This window comes from Eschrichtius robustus, chromosome 1, assembly GCF_028021215.1.
Source record: "Eschrichtius robustus isolate mEscRob2 chromosome 1, mEscRob2.pri, whole genome shotgun sequence".
Taxonomy (NCBI): domain Eukaryota; kingdom Metazoa; phylum Chordata; class Mammalia; order Artiodactyla; family Eschrichtiidae; genus Eschrichtius; species Eschrichtius robustus.
In genome coordinates, this window is record NC_090824.1 from 200,119,826 (window position 1) to 200,140,368 (window position 20,543).

General features: G+C 41.5%; 1 protein-coding gene across 3 annotated transcripts in view; it reads left to right on the top strand.

Annotated features, from left to right (window-relative positions):
- MPP7 (MAGUK p55 scaffold protein 7) overlaps positions 1-20,543 on the top strand; it is a 261,766-nt gene that overhangs the window by 135,065 nt on the left and 106,158 nt on the right. For all 3 annotated transcript variants that reach the window (XM_068539180.1, XM_068539161.1, XM_068539171.1), the window contains exon 4: positions 19,167-19,244. In XM_068539180.1, the coding sequence (XP_068395281.1) occupies positions 19,167-19,244 (78 nt within the window). The remainder of the gene's footprint in view (positions 1-19,166; positions 19,245-20,543) is intronic.

Sequence of the window (20,543 nt, forward strand, 5' to 3'; positions counted from 1 at the left end):
TTGGTTATTTTAAATTAATAAAAATTTCAGAATTCTTAGTTTTAATTTCACTGCTACGGACATCAGTTTAAAAGAGTCGCATAAGAACTCTTCGAGGTCCTCAGTGAATTTTAAGAGGACGAAGGGTTTCTGACACCAAAGGTGTTAGATTGCTGTTAGTCGGTACTACCGTAGTCAGCACAGCAAACAGCTCAGTGCAAATAAAAGGCAGTTTTAATTTTCCCCAATCCCTGCGCCATAGTGTGATACATTGAAACTAGCTCTTCTATCTCTTAAACAAAATTTCTTGCCAAGTCTATAACTCCCAAGACCTTTTCAGTTATTAAAAGACCAGTTTAAGACTCCTTTGTCATATCAGATTTGAATCTCACCTCTTTCCTTCCCTAGTGCCAGCCAGGGGTAGCTGAGTTGATATGGGGGTGGGCAGTGTGTTCTTTCATCCCCTCCACCCCCTCCTCTCTCTCTCTCTCTCCCCCTCCCCGTCCCCCACCTTGGGACATGGACTGGTTTACTTCTGGGAGGAGATCCAGCTTTTCCAGTGTGTTGCCGCTGGGAGCAAAAAAAAAAAAAAAAAAAAAAAGGAAAGGGGCAATATTTTTTGCTCGATTGTCCGTATTGTTGCTGCTTCTCAGGCGGACACTTCCTGGCATCCTTACCTCTTTGTGTTAAGCGCACAGATGTTGCGTGTCTCTGGGGGCACGGTTGGTGTGACCCACAGCCTTTACCGTGCGGTTGGCTGTATTATCAGCGAGGCGGCTCAAGCCCAGCTACCTGCAGTGAGGGCCACTTGCCCCCTAGGAAACTCACGCTCCTTGCAGAGCAAGCAGCGGGGGCTCTGCAGCGGCTGACCCCCGACTGCGCCCTCGCTGTATTCTGCCATCTCTCCTCATTGCTTTTCATTCCCCGATTAGATCGACACAAAGGCTAAAACAGCCAGTCAGCTGCCTGAGCTGGAGGCTATCTTTTCAATGTTCGTATCTGCACTTGATTCTCTGGTTAGCAAGTCTCTGAGAGGTTTGCTTCACTAGGCTGTGGACTCCCTACTCCTATTTTTCTCTTCTGTCTGGATAAGACAATTTTTCTTTCTTTTGTCGTCTTTTATATAATATTACACATATACGTATACTATATATGCGTGCACACAGAGGGAAGGGGCAGATGGGACAGTAGGGATGGTTGATAGTTAGATTTCAGCCACCTCTTAAGCTCTAGACAGATATATTTCCAGTTGTTGGAAGTTTCCCTTAGAATGCGGACTTCATGCTTTTTCTTCAGCTTTGGGCACTAGACGTCAGTTTGGAGGCAAGAAGAAAAAAATCACACTCACCATCCTCTTAAACTGTGACCTCAGAATGTTACCGGCTGGCTGGGATCGCAAGATGCATAGATCCATTTATCATTAATTAATAATAATTATAACTTTTGAGCTTCTGTGTTATGAGAGGTATTGGGCTAGGAGCAAGGGGTATAGTGGGAACTCTAGGGACATTGTCCCTAGTTTATTAATTTCATCATCGAGTGGGGACTGGTGTGAGCAGGGAAAGAAATGGATCCGCAAATCCCAAATCTGATGAGGGTTTTGATCAGAAAGAATAGGGAGCTATCAGGGCGAATAGTGGAGGAGTGCTAACGTGGTTGGGTGGGACTGTTAGGGACTGTGTCTTTGTGTAAGTGACATTTGAGCTGGGACCCAAAGGTGAGCGTGGGCACCCGGCGCAGCTCAGCAGCACTGCAGACAGAGAGGAGGCCTTGACGGTCCCTGTGGTTGGCACTTAGGAGAGAGTAGCTTGAGCTGGAACCCCGCAGGGGCTGGGTCCTGCAGGACCCCAGCTATCTTGAATTTCGAAGTGCATTGACAAGCAAACCCTTAATCTCAAGTGCAGTGGCAAGGCATTGACGGATTTGAGTAAGGAAGTGACAACTAATTTACGTTTGCTGGATATTTCCACTGTGAGTGAAGTCTGGTTCCTGTCTAACACTCATTTTCCATACAGTCACGGTGGAATGTACTCTGCTTTCCCTACCAGATCCTAGCTCATCTCAAAACTATGCGTTTCCTCATCAGCTTCAACAGAACTTGAGACTGTGGGCAAAGGGTCTTTAAATTCCCACAGGGAGGTGATGGCTGACAATGATGGCCAGCTTGGTCTGGTCTCGGAAGTAATTCTGATGGTTACCGCTTTTTCCAAGAACCCTTGCATCCAGCTGTCAAACTTTTTCCTGTGTGAGGAGTTTGTCCTTTCTTCTCCCCAGAGATAGAACTTTCTCCTTTGGGAACAGGGCAACTAGGGTGATGGCTGCTTTAAGACAGGTCCTTTTTGCACATGTTAACAAATGTGTCGGTCTGCATTTTTCATCACAAACCACATTGTGCCTGGAAATCTCACTGCTTTTGCACTCTCTTCCATCATTCGCTGCTTGCCGTGGTCAGAATTAACTTCTGCCTTTTCTGCATCCACCCAGGCTTTCTTAACCCTGTGGCCACTGCCTTCGTTCAAGTCCTTTTCTTCTTTTACTTTGACTGTTTTTGAAGAAATGTCAAAGGGGGTGTCATTTAGTCAGAAATGTGTATTCTCTACTTGAGCAGAGGCGGTAATTCTGCTTTGATGTTATCTTTAGGCATCAGTTATATCTTAATGTGTGTGCGACGTGATGTCTGTCGTCAAGGGGAAACTAATGTGTCCTCTCCCTGGAATGTCAGTGGAGGGTCTGAAGGAGAATCAGGACATAAACTACCATTTATGGGGTATTTTCTGTTTTCCAGAGACAGAGTGAAGGTCTTTTAATGGTTACTTTAATTTTCACAATAACCCTATGTAGTAGGTACTATTATTATCCTAGTCTAAAGATGAAGGAACTGAGGTTTAGGAAGTTATATTAGTTTCCTTTAGGCTGCCTTAACAGAATACATAGACGGGGGACTTACAAACAGCAGAAATGTATTTCTCATAGTTCTGGAGGTTGGGAAGTCCAAGATCAAGGCACCAGCAGACTGGAGGTCTGGGGAGGGCCTGTTTCCTGGTTCATAAACACCCCTCTTTCTGTTCTGTGTCCTCACATAGTGGAAGGGGGAAAGGGGCCTCTGGGTTCTCTTTTATAAGAGCACTAACCCTCATTCAGGAGATCTCTGCCCTCGTGACCTAATCACCTCCCAAAGACCCACCTCCTCGTAACGTCACATTGGAGGAATAAGTTTCAACATACGAATTTGAGGAGAAACATAAACATTCAGTCCATTGCAAAAGTTAAGTCAATTGTCTAACTGGCAAGTAAGGTGCAGAACTGGGATTTAAACTCAGATGTATTTGAATCCAAGGCTCTTAATAAATTAAATTGATACTCCATTTTTAACAACTGTGAGAATGTTATAAATTCTTCATGTTTATTTTTCTTTGCCCTTGTCCTTTGCCCCCGTGTGAATAGCAGTAAAACCCCTAAAACATCATGGACCTGTATGCTTATCTTTGGGGGCAGCAAGAAATACAACAGCTGGGAAGTTTTGATTGAACCCACAGACGGGGAGCTTGCGGATAGGGAGGGCCAGCTGTATTCCCTGCTCCCCCCGCCACTTCATATAAGGGATTTGCGCATCTGCAGACGTTGGTACCCACAGGGGCTCCTGGAACCAATCCCCTGCGGCTACCGAGGGGTGACTGTCTATCCCATCCTATAGCAGGCTTGGGGGTAGGGGCAGTAGTGGTGGCTACTGGGAAGGGATGGAGTCTTTTGGGCCCGAGGAACCAGCAGGGTAACCTGCACGGAGCAGTGCCAGGTCTGCTGGGATTTCTTAGCACTACAGTGGTGCCCTCCTAACTGGTTTCCTGTTTCCAGAATAACTCCCGCCCCCCCTGCATCTCTACAAGGAAAATGGAGGGAAGCACAAATCCGGCCTTGGATTTCCTCTTTAATGGCTTTTTGGGAAGGGTGAGGTCCAAGCCTCTTAGCTGAATCATCCATCTGTATTTGGGAACCTAAAATAAGAATTTTTAACCTTCTTGGGATCATAGGTCCCTTTGAGTTTTTGGTGAAAGTTTTGGATTAGTTTCCTAGAAAAAGACGTGCAGACAATTTGCACAGGGCTTCCAGGAGGCGGCAACCTGCCGAGAGCCATCCGACCCATAACGCGGACCCTAGACGTGCAATCTGCCGCTTTTTAAAGACAGCTGATTCAATCTTTTGTTCCTAAAAGACTTTCTTTTAAAGCTGTAATTACAGTGCTTGCTTGTTAAAATGTAAACTGTTGGGTTGGCCAATAAGTGCCTTCGGTTTTTAAGTAAAAATAAAAGACGCGTTTTTCATTTTCACCAAGAACTTTATTGAGCAACATATTCACCCTTTTGCTCCACTACCTTCTGCCATTTTTTAGGCAACTTCATAATTCCGTCTTCCCAAAACTTTTTATCTTTTTGAGCAAAGAACTGTTCCAGGTGCCTTTTACAGTCTTCCAGGGGATTGAATTTTTTTCCATTAAGAGAATTTTGTAAAGGCCAGAATAAGTGGAAATCTGAAGGTGCAGTGTCTGGTGAATACGGCGGATGAATCAGAACTTCCCAGCCAAGCTGTAACAGTTTTTGCCTGGTCATCAAAGCAACGTGCGGTCTTGCGTTACCCTGATGGAAGATTATGCGTTTACTGTTGACTGATTCTGGACGCTTTTCGTCAAGTGCAGCTTTCAGTTGGTCCAACTGGGAGCGGTACTTGTTGGAATGAATCATTTGGTTTTCCGGAAGGAGCTCATAATAGAGGACTCCCTTCCAATCCCCCCATGTACACAACATCACGTTCTTTGGATGAAGACCGGCCTTTGGTGTGGTTGGTGGTGGTTCATTGCGCTTGCCCCACGATCACTTCCGTTCCACATTGTTGTACAGTATCCACTTTTCATCGCCAGTCACAATTTGTTTTAAAAACGGAATGTTTTCGTTACATTTCAGTAGAGAATCGCATGCGGAAATATGGTCGAGAAGGTTTTCTTCGCTTAACTTAAGTGGAACCCAAACATCAAAGCGACTGACATAACCAAGCTGGTGCAAATGATCTTCAACGCTTGATTTGGATATTTTGAGTATGTCGGCTATCTCCCGCGTGGTATAACGTTGATTGTCCGCAATTATTGTTTCGATCGATCGCTATCGACTTCAACTGGTCTACCCTGGAGCACCGTCCAGCGAGAAATCTCCAGCACGAAACTTCGCAAAGCACTTTTGACACGTTCGATCAGTCACGGCACCTTCTCCATACACTGCACAAATCTTTTTTTTTGCGTTTCAGTTGCATTTTTACCTTTCTTGAAATAATAAAGCGTAACATGCTGAAAATGTTGCTTTTTTCCTTCCACCTTCAATATTAAAATGGCTACACAAAAATTCACCAATTTTGATAAGTCTTTTTTTAAATGCACTCTGATACGGCAGCTGTCACGTACAATCTAACGAAATTGTTTCGAATGAAGTTAAAGACAACTAAGTGCCACTAGAGCCATCTTACTGAAAAAACCGAACGAAACTTTCGGCCAACCCAATACAAGCAAGCCTAGAACACAGTGGACTGCTACTTGTACATAGAGACCTGCCCGAATTCCGTGATCTCACACCACCCCATCTGCCATTCGTGGTAACATCCACCATCACTCTGATAAAAATTTAGCAGTTCCCAGCTTTTCAATTAGTATTGAAATACAAATTTTTTTTTTTTTAATGGCAAATCTGATCATTTCACTATGAGGGCAGGAATGAAAGAGGTATGTACAAATATTGGACAGTTTATATACCTCTGGAGTGAATAATTCAAGTTCAATTTTTGTTGAATCGCTAACACATTCCAAAGAAACTTTAATGCCGTGGCTACTCCCTCTAGAGTATTGTTCTGGGAACTAAAGGAATCTGATCTGCGGAGAAAGTTCTGGGAAGTGATTTCAAGTAGAATCAGTACATAGTCAACCAGAATCAAAAGGTTGATGGTTTGTTGCTTTTTATAATTTATCTTAAGCCTAAAAACTGTTTTTGGTGCTTATAACCACTTTATCCCATGTCCATTATAAGAATCTTTGTAGCAATGCTGCAAGCACCCTGGCCTGACTTGCAGGCAAAGTACCAGAGGCTCCCAGTGGTCTCCTGTGGAAAGGCTCCCCCCACCCTGCTTCTGGCTGTATCCCTGGAGTAAAGTTACAGCCTCAAAGCTCTGTTTTTGACTGTGCTTATAAGCACAAGTATACCCATAAACTCACGCCATAGAGAAGGAGGATCTAGAGACAAAGACATTATAAGGATCTCTCCTTTAACCATGAGAAAGTAATTCCAAATTAGATGAACTGTTCTTTATAACTTAAAAAAAAAATTAAAATCAGGTAGAAACACTGGCCAAAATGGATCTCGCCAGCCAAATGAACATAATTACTCATGAAAATTCAAATGTAAAGGTCCTTAGACTCTCCTCCTGGAAGTAAAAAGTGATTTCTTTTCCTTTTATAATAGTATTGCACAAGGGAACTGGATGCCACCTTGTTAGAGGCCAGAATTAATTTACATTAACTGACTAACTCAGCCTTCTAGTTCCTACAAGAAATTCTTAGAAGTTCTGGGTAAGTAATTGCAAACATTCTTTTAAATGCATTTCTGAGCTTGTAAGAAAGAAAGGGAAATCACTTGTTTTAGAAGTGAAGTGGAAACCAGATGCCCTGCAGGTAGCTGACTGCTTGAGCTTCTGCTGTGTCTGTGATGGAGCCGTTGGCCAGAGCTCGGGTTGCGGGTCGCTGTGCTGACGTTCCAGCTGCATGGACGGCTGGGAAACACAGAAGACAGCTACTCTCCTGGGGTTACTCTGTTAGCGACTGGGAAGGAGTGGAAGACGCCAAGTCGCTTTCTAGGGAGATGGTGAAGAATCTGGTCGGCCTCATCCTGGGATTAGATAGGAACAGAAGAAAGTCTGCTCCAAGAATATGTAACCATGAATCTGTTGGTCCATGGCTTGGGGTTTGAGTTTTTTATCTGCAAAATCCAAGAGTCCCGAGCTGTGAAATTAGCCAAGGGGCTAGTGCCCTCAGAAGCAAATAAACAAGTATTTCTGCAAAGGTATACCTCTCACCCAGGACTCCCTCATATAATGCCCCAGATTACCGAGCATTTGAGAAAACAGTTTCCCTTCAGCCTGCAGTCAGCAGACACCACCAATAGCAAGGCGAGGGAGGAGTGCACGTGCTCGGAAGTGCGGCCCTTGACCCGCCGCCTCTGTCCAGCTGCAGGGAGTCCCCGTGGAGGGAGAGGGTTGGTGTTGGAGAGCAGCTGTCCGCCTCAGGAACTGTCATGAACAGACGCGTTTGAAGAAGACGTACAGGGAAACCTTAGGGAGACTACATTTCGCATCCGTGTCACCGGCAAAATGTCTGCTGGTGCCAAGTATTAGCAAGGGTTCTGGGGCCATGGGGAACACGCACACACTTTCAGGCACCCAGGCAGGGCAGGAAGGAGTCACGTGAACGGATGTCTAATAGCAAAATGTGTTAACGGCCAGAGTGTTCCTCAATTGAAAAGTGGATATATAAACTACTGTTGATTAATATGATGGAATATTGTTCAGCTGTCAGAGTGAATGAGCTATATCTGCATGTATCAACACAGATATGGCAGATTGTATTGAATGAAAACTCCAGTTGTAACAGAAACAGTGCCACTTGTTTACATTTAAAATGATAATAGAGCGTATTGTTTTTTTAATTGAAGTATAGTTGATTTACAATGTTTCAGGTGTACAGCAAAGTAATTCAGTTATACATATACATATATGTTTGTCCCATTTGTTTATTTTTAACATCTAAAATTTTTGAAAATGGTTTCATTATTAATGTTCCATTTTAAAACACTTCAGACATATAAAAAATAAGAAAGTATGATAAATAAGCTGCATACCCAGCATTAAAATTAAAGCAATATTAACCTCGTATAGTTGCTTCAGATACCGTATGAAATAAATCATAAGAGGCGTGGCTAAAGGCCCATGCTGAAACTGCTGGATATATTCCCATACACACTTCCATATTTTTAAACATATATACATCCATAAACAGTACGTGCTATTCTGTTCACAGTCGCCAAGACATGGAAACAACCTAATTGTCCATCGACAGAGGAATGGATAAAGAAGATGTGCTACATATACACAGTGGAATATTACTCAGCCATAAAAAGGAATGAAATTTTTGCCATTTGCAACAACATGGATGGACTTGGAGGGCATTATGCTGAGTGAAATAAGTCAGACAGAGAAAGACAAAAACTGTATGATACCACTTGTGTGTGGAATCTAAAAAACACAACTAACTAGTGAATATAACAAATAAGAAACAGCCTCACAGATACAGAGAACAAACTAATGGTTACCAGTGGGCAGAGGGAAGGGGGGAGGGGGAGGGGTTAAGAGGTACAAACTATTAGGTATAAAATAAGCTACAAGGATATTGTACAACACAGGGAATATAGCCAATATTTCATAATAACTAAATGGAGTATGACCTTTAAAAATTGTGAATCACTATATTGTACACCTATAACTTATATAATATTGTACATCAATTACACTTCAGTAAAAAAAAAAAAAGGAAAATATTTAGAAGCAAGCAATAGTGCGCTATACACAATGACTAAAATTTTTAAAAAACACACATGAAAACTGCTTTTGGCATTCCTTATCATCAGAAGTATCATCTGAAAGGAGGGCAGAGATGAAAAGAGGGAGAGGCGAGCACGTGCTCTCACTTCCAGTTTCCTAGCGGACAGAGTGACTGGACAGGAGTCCTCTGTCACCTTCACGCCACCAGCCCTGCAGGCGGTCTGGTGCGCCACCCCGTACTGAGCGCTGCGAAGTGAGCGCCAAAGTGCGCAGCGGCGAAAATGGACAAACATGTCTTCCTTCTCATCTCTTCGATTAATGAATAATGAATGGAAGAGGGACAAGTCGTATTTTAACTTAAACAGATCTCCTGAATCTCCCCTTTGTGTGATTATGCCCTCTTAGCTCTTTCCCCCGTTACCTTTCTAAATAGAAAGGTTAGAAGCACTTACACTCTTGCCATATTTTGTTTCCAAATTGCCTCTGAGTATCTTTCTCCTGGGATGGGTGTTTATTTCAGTTACTATTTTATGAATGAGTAAAGCTCCGATTAGAGTAGTGTACCTTTTCTTTTGTCCCCAGTCGTTTGTATGATGTACGTGTGGGGCTGGGTCACGTAAAGAAGGAAGGAATGAAGTAAGATAAGAACAGAAAAATATTAGAAAACAAAAATGGTAGAAACTAATGAAGCTAAAAGGTGTTTCTTTGAAAACACGGTAAAATCAGTATTAGTTAACTAACGTAGGGATGAGGGGTGAAAATAAAGTTACAAACACCAAATAAGAGATGGTAACGAAGAAAAAAATATGGAGTAAATTCAAAGACTTCTAAGAGACTATTTTGCTTAAGTAGCTTCAGGTAGCTTTTTTTTTAAAGCCAGACAAAAATGGATAATTTTCTAGGAAATAGTATTTTCTGCAGCTGATACTGGGAGAGATAGAAACACCTAACTGGAGAAATTGCTGTAAACAAACCAGAAGAAATAAAATACCAAAATATATCAGAGACAGCTGGTTTCTCAGGGGAATGCCATCAAATATTTAAAGAAGAGATCACTCCACTGGTATTTAGATGTTCCCAGAGCATATAAAAGGTAGAAAGCTTCCATAATTTTAGAATAATGAAATGAGTGTAACATTGATATCAAGACCCAGTAAAGGCAGGACCAAAAAGAAATGTCAGTCTTAATTATGAATATTGATGCAGAAATTCTAAATAAAGTATTGGCCAGTGGAATTCCCCGCACATTAAAAGAACAATACATCGTAACACATGAAGTTCATTGTGGGTTGGATGGGTTAGTATTTGGAAATTTGTAAAGAGAATTCATATTAACGGGTCAGATAGGAAAAACAATATGTATATACTGAAAAACATTTTGTGAAATTGAGCATTCATTCTTTTTTTTTTTTTAAACATCTTTATTGAAGTATAATTGCTTTACAATGGTGTGTTAGTTTTTGCTTTATAACAAAGTGAATCAGTTATACATATACATATGTTCCCATATCTCTTCCCTCTTGCATCTCCCTCCCTCCCACCCTCCCTATCCCACCCCTCTAGGTGGTCACAAAGCACCGAGCTGATCTCCCTGTGCTATGCGGCTGCTTCCCACTAGCTATCTGTTTTACATTTGGTTGTGTATATATGTCCATGCCACTCTCTCACCCTGAAACATCTCACCCCTCCCCCTCCCCATATCCTCAAGTCCATTCTCTAGTAGGTCTGTGTCTTTATTCCCGTCTTGCCGCTAGGTTCTTCGTGACCTTTTTTTTTTTTTTTCCTTGGATTCCATATATGTGTGTTAGCATACTGTATTTGTTTGTCTTTCTGACTTACTTCACTCTGTATGACAGACTCTGACTCCATCCACCTCACTACAAATACCTCCATTTCATTTCTTTTTATGGCTGAGTGATATTCCATTGTATATATGTGCCACATCTTCTTTATCCATTCATCCGATGATGGGCACTTAGGTTGCTTCCATGTCCTGGCTATTGTAAGTAGAGCTGCAATGAACATTTTGGTACATGACTCTTTTTGAATTATGGTTTTCTCAGGGTATATGCATTCATTCTTTAAAAATACTCTTGATAAATTTAGGACACGTGGGTCCTGATTTCACGAGATAATATTTATCTGTGGCGATGTGAAACCAGAATTTATCACCTTAAAGACGGGAACAAAACAAGAATGTCAGCTCTCATCAGTTTTATAAAATTTTTTTCTGGAGGTGTCAGCCAAGAAAATCAGCCCAAAGAGGGAGGTGAGTCGTAGAAAATGGAGAGGAGGACATACACTTAGCACTACTGCCTCTGATCTTTGTTGTTTTCTTGTTTTTCAGTTTTAAATTTACCCTTCTCTTTCTTGTCCCTTTTTTTCTCTTGAGCTAAAGTTTTTTTTGTTTTTTGTTTTCCTTTTGGAGAAAGATTAAATTATTATTTTTCAAAGAGGGTCCCAGCCGTTAGAATACTTTCGCTTTTTTAATCTTTACACAATATAGTGTGTAATTTTCAGCTCTTCTAGGTTGTCATGGTGATGCATGGATCTTCTTTTAATACCGAATTCGCGGGGGCTTCCCTGGTGGCGCAGTGGTTGAGAGTCTGCCTGCCAATTCAGGGGACACGGGTTCGAGCCCTGGTCTGGGAGGATCCCACATGCCGCGGAGCAACTGGGCCCGTGAGCCACAATTACTGAGCCTGCGCGTCTGGAGCCTGTGCTCCGCAACAAGAGAGGCCGCGATGGTGAGAGGCCCGCGCACCGCGATGAGGAGTGGCCCCCGCTTGCTGCAACTGGAGAAAGCCCTCGCACAGAAACGAAGACCCAATGCAGCCATAAATAAATAAATAAATAAATAAATAAATGAATGAATGAATGAATGAATGTTGCAAGAAGGCTGGGACTACTTTAAAAAAAAAAAATACCGAATTCCCTCCTCTCTGTGTTTTTAAATAAAGGAGGGAGATAGCGGGGTGTGTGTGTGTGTGTGTGTGTGTGTGTATGTAGTGTCTGTGTGCACACATGTGCATTTCTGGATTGGGTACCAGGATTAACACAGCAGAGATTCAGACCACCGTGCTTTTTAATACTCATAATAGAAGGCAAAAGGATTTTACAGCTTTGGTTTATTCAATAGCATTCAGGTAACCTTGATTGTGGTTTTCAGTTTACCTCTACACATCATTGAGAGGTTTAAAACAAATGATTGCATTGAGATTGGTCAAGCTTTATTTACACTTTTGTTATTGAAGCTTCATTTAAGGCAGTTTCTACTGTACGTGTACCAAAATTAGATTGCTGGCACCAGATTTCCTTACAGAAATTGAACATTTATTTTCAAGATGTGAACGTAAATGAAGGTACCTATAGCTTTCCTATAAGCCTTGGTTACATATACAAATGATTTTTATTTTAACTGACTTCTTCTGATTAGAAATGTAATTACAGAAAACAGACCCTTACGGACACTATTTAATAGAGCATAAACGTATGTACATTTTGAGTTGTCCTTTTTTTCTTAATAGTGTATTTTAAACATTTTAGCACATGTCATTCTTTTTTAGGATCTTATTTTTGAATAATTGCATATTTTTCTATCATATGAAATTAATGGAACCAGAGTCTCCCCTTCTCCCCAGACTTTTTTTTTTTTTTTTTTTTTTTTAACCCCTAGGTCCTTTCTCTCCTCAATTCCTTCCAGTTTTGCTCTCTCCTTGTTCTTCAAGGGAGAAAAATGAAGTACACTTTTATCATGCGGTCGAATCTGCAAAGGGAAATGTTTATTTAAAATAAATGAGGTTTTGCACATTTGGCAATCCATAATATTTAGTAAGGGATGCTGTTTGCCTTATTGCTAAAGCCACGACTTTGGTTATATATTTGTCTGTTGGATTCCGGAATGTTACCCCTCAGGGAAACTTGCCAAACTGTATATCAGAGTGAACTTTTCTGGGGTGTGAAGGGAAATTACATAGTGGATAACATGAAGTGATGCCATGTCATCCAATAGAGAAGGCACTAGCCACACACGGATGTTTAAATTTAGAGCAATTAAAATTACGAATTCAGTTCCTCAGGCCCACTAGCCACAGTCCAAGCGCTCAGTCCAGGAGCCACGCAGCTGGTGACTCCGCATAGCGAACGAGCAGAGGATGGGTCCAGCATCAGAACGTGCTGTTGGGCAACCTTGGGGTCACGGCTGTGCATGTTACCTGTTTTTATATTAGAGTTTTTACGTCAGTTTGGTTTTAAATTTTTGTTCCTAGTGTTATAAATACTAGTAAAAAGCAGAATTTCAAGGTGTTTGGCAACGGTGAACAGTTCAAAATTATTTAGAGTAATTTTTACTTTGCTAACCAACTTAAATTTTTAAATTACGTACTGAAGTAAAACACATCTGGACAAAGGGTTGCCAGCATCTGGAAATTCTAGGAGAACATTTAAAATATTCTTGATTTAGTACAAAGTCCAGGGACGGGCAGGGGAGGGTGGGCTCTTGTATCCTTGAGTGAGGGTCTTGGGAGAAGGATGGAGAAAGAGGAAGCTGTTTTTAAAAGACACTCAGAAGAAGCAAATTAAGTGGAGAAATAACGTATTTATTTGGGGCATGTAGTTTTAGGTTATAATTATAGTAGTTTGATAAATCTAGAAAAATTAGAAACCATAGGAAGGGAAAAAGCAAGGGGGAGGGGTGGACGGGAACCGTCAATCATCCTGTTGCCATTGGCAACAGCCGTTGTGATTTGTCACCTCTCTATCCAGCCTCCTTTCTGTCATATTCATTCAGCAGCGAATGAGGTCAGTGGAGAACACAGACGAGATCTGAGAGGCCAGTGGGTTGATCAAGTTGCCCTGAAGCTAAGCCAGATGGCCTGAGTTTTAAATCCCAGCTCTGCCATTTGTGGGACCATAGCCAGTTATTTAACTGTGTACCTGTTTATCTGTAAAACTGAGACAACTGACAGTGCTATCTACCTTTTAGTGTTCTTGTGAGGGTCACGGAATTAAAATACTAAACTCATTGAAGAACACGTTATTAAGAGTCCTGATAACTGAGGTAATACAGGCACATGAGCTTCGGTTCGGGGCTTATTGTTGCAGGAAGGCAGACACTTAAACAGGTAGTTGCAATAAAGTTAGATAACTTTTATGAGCTGGTAAGTTTAGTATTCTGTGATAGTATATGTTCAGGTGACCTAATTCTTGATAATTATTTAAGCCAACTTAATTTAGCTTTTAGAACAGTTGGTTTCATTTTAGATTATATTTTGTTAGTTTCTTCAAATCAGCTGTTACTTGTTTCATGGCTTATATTCCGTAAAAATTGTTTATTTCCATATTATGATAAATGTTGAAAGCTTCCAAGATATTAAGTAAAAATGTTGCCCTGATCATTCTGGTAATATCATAAGTGTCAAAACTCTTTCCCTGATGCTTTGCGTTAGGTACCAGGTTGCCAGAAAGGTAATAGAATCCTCTCTTAGCAATAGCATCTGCCTAATCAAAATAAAATCTATCTTCCAGACTTTTTACAAGAGAGTTTGGTTAGCTTGGAGCATAATTAAAAGAGTACTTTACTTGATACCTATTAAAAACAGGAAACCATGAGGTACAACTGTTTTTCATATATAGTGGGGGGCAATCTCCTCAACTGGAAATAAGAAGAGGCTAAAGTAAGTTTTCAAGCATAAAAATTTAAGGGCACCAAGATTGGTTCAAGGTGGCGGAGTAGAAGGACGTGCTCTCACTCCCTCTTGCGAGAGCACCAGAATCACAACTACCTGCTGAACAGTCATCGAAAGGAAGACACTGGAACTCACCAAAAAAGATACCCACATCCAAAGACAAGGGAGAAGCCACAATGAGGTGGTAGGAGGGGCGCAATCACAATAAAATCAAATCCCATAACCACTGGGTGGGTGACTCAGACTGGAGAACACTTATACCACAGAAGTCCACAAACTGGAGTGAAGGTTCTGAGCCCCCACATCAGGCTTCCCAACCTGGGGGTCCGGCAACGGGAGGAGGAATTCCTAGAGAATCAGACTTTGAAGTCTAGCGGGATTTGATTGCAGGACTTCAACAGGACTGGGGGAAACAGAGACTCCATTCTTGGAGGGCACACACAAAGCAGTGTGCACGTCGGGACCCAGGGGAAGGAGCAGTGACCCCATAGGAGACTGAACCAGACCTACCTGCTAGTGTCGGAGGGTCTCCTGCAGAGGCGGGGGTGGCTGTGTCTCACCATGAGGACAAGGACGCTGGCAGCAGAAGTTCTGGGAAGTATCCCTTGGAGTGGGACCTCCCAGTGTCTGCCATTAGCCCCACCAAAGAGCCTGTAGCCTCCAGTGCTGGGTCGCCTCAGGCCAAACAACCAACAGGGAGGGACCCCGGCCCTACCCATCAGCAGTCAATCGGATTAAAGTTTTACTGAACTCTGCCCACCAGAGCAACACCCAGCTCTACCCACCACCAGTCCCTCCCGTCAGGAAACCTGCACAGCCTCTTAGATAGCCTCATCCACCAGAGGGCAGACAGCAGAAGCAAGAAGAACTACAATCCTGCAGCCTGTGGAACGAAAAACATATTCACAGAAAGATAGACAAAATGAAAAGACAAAGGACTAAGTACCAGATGAAGGAACAAGATAAAACCCCAGAGAAACAACTAAATGAAGTGGAGGTAGGCAGCCTTCCAGAAAATGAATTCAGAATAATGATAGTGAAGATGAGCCAGGACCTCGGAAACAGAATGGAGGCAAAGATCGAGAAGATGCAAGAAATGTTTAACAAAGACCTAGGAGAATTAAGGAACAAACAGCTAGAAGAATTAAAGAAAAAACAAGCAGAGATGAATAATACAATATCTGAAATGAAAAATACATTAGAAGGAATCAATAGCAGAATAACTGAGGCAGAAAAACGGATAAGTGACCAGGAAGACAGAATGGTGGTATTCACTGCCATGGAACAGAATAAAGAAAAAAGAATGGAAGGAAATGCAGACAACCTAAGAGACCTCTGGGACAACATTAAATGCACCAACATACTTATTATAGGGGTCCCAGAAAGAGAAGAGAGAGAGAAAGGACCCGAGAAAATATTTGAAGAGATTATAGTCGAAAAGTTCCTTAACATGGGAAAGGAAATAGCCACCCAAGTCCAGGAAGTGCAGAGAGTCCCAGGCAGGATAAACCCAAGGAGAAACACGCCGAGACACATAGTAATCAAATTGACAAAAATTAAAGACAAAGAAAAATTATTGAAAGCAGCAAGGGAAAAACGACAAACAACATACAAGGGAAGTCCCATAAGGTTAACAGCTGATTTGTCAGCAGAAACTCTACAAGCCAGAAGGGAGTGGCAGGATATATTTAAAGTGATGGAAGGGAAGAACCTACAACCAAGATTACTCTACCCAGCAAGGATCTCATTCAGATTCAATAGAGAAATCAAAAGCTTTACAGACAAGCGAAAGCTAAGAGAATTCAGCACCACCAAACCAGCTCTAAAGAAATGCTAAAGGAACTTCTTTAAGTGGGAAACACAAGAGAAGAAAAGGACCTACAAAAACAAACCCAAAACAATTAAGAAAATGGTAATAGGAACATACATATTAATAATTACCTTAAATGTGAATGGATTAAATGCTCCAACCAAAAGACACAGACTCGCTGAATGGATACAAAAGCAAGACCCATATATATGCTGTCCACAAGACAGCATATATTAGAAGAGCTAACACCCATCCTTCTCAAACTCTTCCAAAAAATTGCAGAGGAAGGAACACTCCCAAATTCATTCTATGAGGCCACCATCACCCTGATACCAAAACCAGAAAAAATACTACAAAAAAAGAAAATTACAGACCATTATCACTGATGAATATAGACGCAAAAATCCTCAACAAAATACTAATGAACAGAATCCCACAACACATTAAAAACATCATACACAATCAAGTGGAATTTATCCCAGGGATGCAAGGATTCTTCAGTATACGCAAATCAATCAATGTGATACACCATATTAACAAATTGAAGAATAAAAACGATATAATCATCTCAGTAGATGCAGGGAATCAGACTCCCTGACTTCAGACTATACTACAAATCTACAGTAATCAAGACATAATGGTACTGGCACAAAAACAGAAATATAGATCAATGGAACAAGATTGAGAGCCCGGAGATAAACCCACACACATATGGTCACCTTATTTTTGATAAAGGAGGCAAGAATATACAATGGAGAAAAGGCAGCCTCTTCAATAAGTGGTTCTGGGAAAACTGGACAGCTACATGTAAAAGAATGAAATTAGAACACTACCTAACACCATACACAAAAATAAACTCAAAATGGATTAAAGACCTAAATGTAAGACCGGACACTATAAAACTGTTAGAGGAAAACATAGGAAGAACACTCTTTGACATAAATCACAGCAAGATCTTTTTTAACCCCCCTCCTAGAGTAATGGAAGTAAAAACAAAAATAAACAAATGGGACCTAATGAAACTTCAAAGCTTTTGCACAGCAAAGGAAACCATAAACAAGACAAAAAGACAGCTCTCAGAATGGGAGAAAATATTTGTAAACGAATCAGCAGACAAAGGATTAATCTCCAGATCTCCAAAGAAGACATACAGATGGCCAAGAGGCATCTGAAAAGCTGCTCAACATCACTAATCGTTAGAGAAATGCAAATCAAAACTACAGTGAGGTATCACCTCACACCTGTTAGAATGGGCATCATCAGAAAATCTACAAACAAGAAATGCTGGAGAGGGTGTGGAGAAAAGGGAGCCCTCTTGCACTGTTGGTGGGAATGTAACTTGATACAGCCACTATGGAGAAGAGTATGGAGGTTCCTTGAAAAACTAAAAATGGAACTACCGTATGATCCAGCAATCCCACTACTGGGCATATACCCAGAGAAAACCATAATTCAAAAAGACACATGCACCCCCATGTTCATTGCGGCACTATTTACGACAGCCAGGTCATGGAAGCAACCTACATGCCCATCGACAGACGAATGGATAAAGAACATGTGGCACAGGGCTTCCCTGGTGGCGCAGTGGTTGAGAATCTGCCAATGCAGGGGACACGGGTTTGAGCCGTGGTCTGGGAAGATCCCGCATGCCGCAGAGCAACTGAGCCCGTGCGCCACAACTACTGAGCCTGCGCGTCTGGAGCCTGCGCTCCACAACAAGAGAGGCCGCGATAGTGAGAGGCCCGCGCACCACGATGAAGAGTGGCCCCCGCTTGCCGCAACTAGAGAAAGCCCTTGCACAGAAACGAAGACCCAACACAGCCAAAAATAAATTAAAAAAAAAAACAAAAAACAGGTGGCACATCTATACAATGGACTATTACTCAGCCATAAAAAGAAATGATATTGGGTCATTTGTAGAGACATGGATGGACCTAGAGACTGTCATACAGAGTGAAGTAAGAAAGAGAAAAACAAATATCGTATATTAATGCATATATGTGGAATGTAGAAAAATGGTACAGATGAACCGGTTTGCAAGGCAGAGAGAGAGACACAGATGTAAAAAACAAACATATGGTCCCCAAGGGGGGAAAGCAGGGGCGGGGGGTGGTAGTGTGATGAATTGGGAGATTGGTGTTGACATATACATATACTAATTTGTATAAAATAGATAACTAATAAGAACCTGCTGTATAAAAATGTAAAATTCAAAAAAAAAATTTAAGGGCCCCTGTGTAAGAGCTGAAATAGATTAAACTTAGGTGCCAACAGTTACAAATTTGTCAAAGCTCCCCTCATTTCTTAGCAATCATTCTAGGTTTTTTTAAAGGAACTCAGTTAGTCTTCTAATGCATTAAAATGTATTCTTGCCTTTGTGTTTCTTTGGTCATGGTGATGGGAAACGGACAAAATTATCTTGTATTAATAGAATTTTACTGGTTTTACAAAATGAAAAACTGAAGCTGAATAGTTACGAGAGGTGTCTCTAGTTATGAGCGATCCCTTTGTTTTGTAGAAATTTGAATGGGTTGCGGGGAGCTGACTATTTGGAAGAAAAAAAAAGAGAGAAGAAGTGAACGGAGCTGTGTGCTCCGTGAGGTCTTCCGGGAGCGCTGGCCCTCGGTCTGCACGACGCCTGGTTCTTTGCTCTGGGTGGTTATTACACACCAAGCTGTCAGAACATGGCTGCCAGCTTCTTGCTTTGCTTTAATCATAATTTATGTTTTTAGCAGGTATGTAACCTACAACTGCTGCTCGAAGTATTGAAGCAATTATGTTTTAGAAATTAAAGATTTTATAAAGCTAATGTTTGTTTGGGGAACAGAGTTTAGCTTTTGCGTGGATTCTATTTAATGATGATCCCACCCCCCAGTTTGACTTCATGTTACAAACACTGAAGCACAGTAATGGATGAATTAGGCATGCCTATTTGTCATCTGTAGGTTTACAGAAACATGTTTAGAATGTTCAGTAGATCAGTTGCTGTTGAAATGATCCAAGTAGTTGAATGTCTCAGGTTGCTTGCTAGCAGGTGAGCTTATGTTCATTTGCTTTCGTTCCAGATTCACGAGAAGCTTCACTACTACGAGAAGCAGAATCCCACGCCCATCCTCCAGGGTGCAGCAGCCTTAGCTGGTGACGTAAGTGTGCCTTTCTGAGCTCAGGGGGACTCGTCCTCCGCGGCCCCTTGGGGGCAGGACTCACCCTAGTGCAGACAGAGGCGCGTGACCCTAGCAGTGAAAACCAAAAGAAGTTGCAAATATCTCCAAAAGGCCTGTCATCCCTGAGTTTACGCTGACGCTAGGCTGATTTTCGTTCACTTTCCTGTCCTAAAGATTTTGCATGGAGATGACCGTGTTGTCCTGCCTTGGTAACTACGAAACAGGAATTTTAGTCTGTGCCTCTGTGGGGAGAGATGCGATCAGCTGCTAGAGTCCGAGAAAGTCACAGGCAAGAGAAAAGCTTCGGAGAAACAGAGACAAGACGGCTGTATCGCTGGCAGTCCTGAAACTGACAGACGCTAGTGCAGGAATGAGGCGGACGAGATACGTAAAAAGTCAGGGTTGTTTTTTAAATGGATTGTAAAGCATAGTAGTGATTTATGGATATTAGACCTTTCCAAATTACCTTCATAACCGAAAAATAAATTTGAGCAGCAGTTGGCATTGATGAAGTAGTTAATTTCCTGTAGCTATAATTTTGTTTTAAATCTGGGTCAGGGAACTAACTTGCTGTTTCTTACTGTTAACTTCTGGACTCAGATGAACTGAGCACAGACCTGGATGAACTACAGGGGACACTAAGCTGGGCAAGAAATACATGTGGCGTGGAGGCTGGGTTTAGTGACACCCTACAGCCTATCTGTTGTTTTTTAATCTTTTACGTCATTACAATAAAACAAACTATAGTTCCGTTTAGTAAGATATTAGGGCTGTAGGTATAATGGAAAAAATTGACCATCTTCAAAGGTTGATTTTCTTTGATAATACCGTGTATTCTAGTTTAGAAAATAAAGCATGTGTAATGAATCTCCAAGTTGTGTGTTAGCTGTTTAGTCCCCATTTTTTCCTTCCATTTCTACAGAGATTACAAATTACAAGGGTGTTGCAATATACATGTTTTGTGAAGAAGCTTACCTCTGTTGCAGAACCAAAACACTTGACACTTGAGAGAGCCTTGAAAACCAGTTTTAAAACATTTATTGTTGAGGGTTTAGGGAAATATTTATTTATAAACCAATGTAATTAAGGCCCAGTCATGTTACAACAATATTGCATTTTCTTTTAATTAGAGATTTTTATGACAATATAAACTTAGCCTTTTGTAATTCCTCAGAGCAGTGTATTTAAATGTTTGATTCAAGAGTGCAGAGAGCCTTTTGTGTCATTTTGTAAGTTAAAAATTCTGTAAAAAAATGTTACCTTGAAAAAGGAAAAGCA